Source organism: Nannobrachium achirus, assembly GCF_963921795.1.
Source record: "Nannobrachium achirus genome assembly, chromosome: 7".
Lineage (NCBI taxonomy): Eukaryota > Metazoa > Chordata > Actinopteri > Myctophiformes > Myctophidae > Nannobrachium > Nannobrachium achirus.
Window position 1 is genome coordinate 70,479,719 of NC_137816.1, and position 1,181 is coordinate 70,480,899.

Genomic DNA, 1,181 nt, shown 5'->3' on the forward strand with positions numbered 1-1,181 from the left:
GCCATTGTTGATTTTTTTCCTTTCAGGCAACATGGAAACAATTAACCCGTGCCGTTTTTTTCTTTCTTTCTTTTAGCCGTTTCAAAACCGTTGTTTTTTTTTCTTTTTTCTCCACCACAAAGACTTCAAACCTCAAAACAACGCGAGACCCCGAAAACAGACAGACAGTTATGTAACGGTCAACGGTTCCAACGGACACTATTAGACATATTAGCCTGTTCTATCATATATGATGTATTAACTGTACCGTGTCTCTGTAATGCACATATTAAAACACCACACACACACACACACACACACACACACACACACACACACACACACACACCGTTATAATTTATTCTCTCTCTCACCCAGAAGATGAAGTTGAAGAAGAAGAGCAGGTATTTGATGCATTTGGTGCAGCCTTCCACTCCCATGGTTGACGACGATGACTTGTAGATCAGATAGGGGATCAGATGAAGGTTTTGTGTAGATCTGTTCGCCCTGTGTGTGTGTGTGTGTGTGTGTGTGTTTGTGTGTGTGTGTGGACGGTGTGTGTGTGTGTGTAGCTGTGTGTGTGTGGACGGTGTGTGTCTGTGAGGGAGAGGAATGGAAAAGGAGAAAAGCCAGACTTTCTTTCTGCCTCTGATCGAGCCTGAAGGCAACACCCAAACTCCCCCCGCCCCCGCCCCTCCCCTCAAGAAGCTACATGCTCATAATACGCAATGCCCCCCCCCCCCCCCCCCCCCCATCTCCCTCCCCTCCCCCCCTCCCCCCTCTTTCTCTCTTATCCTCCATTTACCCCTGTCTGTCTGTCTGTCTGTCTGTCTGTCTGTCTCTCTCTCTCTCTCTGACTATCTGTAGAAACCAGACATTCTGCTCTGTTTGTTGTTATGGCGCAGCAGCGACATCTTGTGGTTGGTTGGAGAGCTACTGGAGGACAGTTCTCTACTGCAGGTCGCTATTATTGATTGATTGATTGAAGAATTTATTAGAAGTTTGCAATAGAAAAAAGTACAGTTTCATGACAGTACAAATCACTGGTACAAGGTCAACTAAAAGGAGATCCTAGAAAGCCGAGGCTTATTTCCACAGGAACCACACTTTAAGTATCTCATATAACATTGAAAGACAGACGGATAGAACATAGTACTTTATCTAGGATAATATCAGTTTCAAAAGCATAACATCAAATACAA

The 1,181-nt window shown here is 44.6% G+C and overlaps 1 protein-coding gene across 1 annotated transcript in view; it reads right to left on the reverse strand.

Moving 5' to 3' along the window:
• LOC308289114 (CD81 protein-like) overlaps window positions 1-616 on the reverse strand; it is a 104,477-nt gene extending 103,861 nt beyond the window's left edge. Inside the window, exon 1 of the mRNA XM_080730690.1 lies at window positions 354-616. Coding sequence (XP_080586816.1) covers window positions 354-419 — 66 coding nt within the window. The 5' untranslated portion in view covers window positions 420-616. The remainder of the gene's footprint in view (window positions 1-353) is intronic.
• Window positions 617-1,181: the final 565 nt, after the last annotated feature.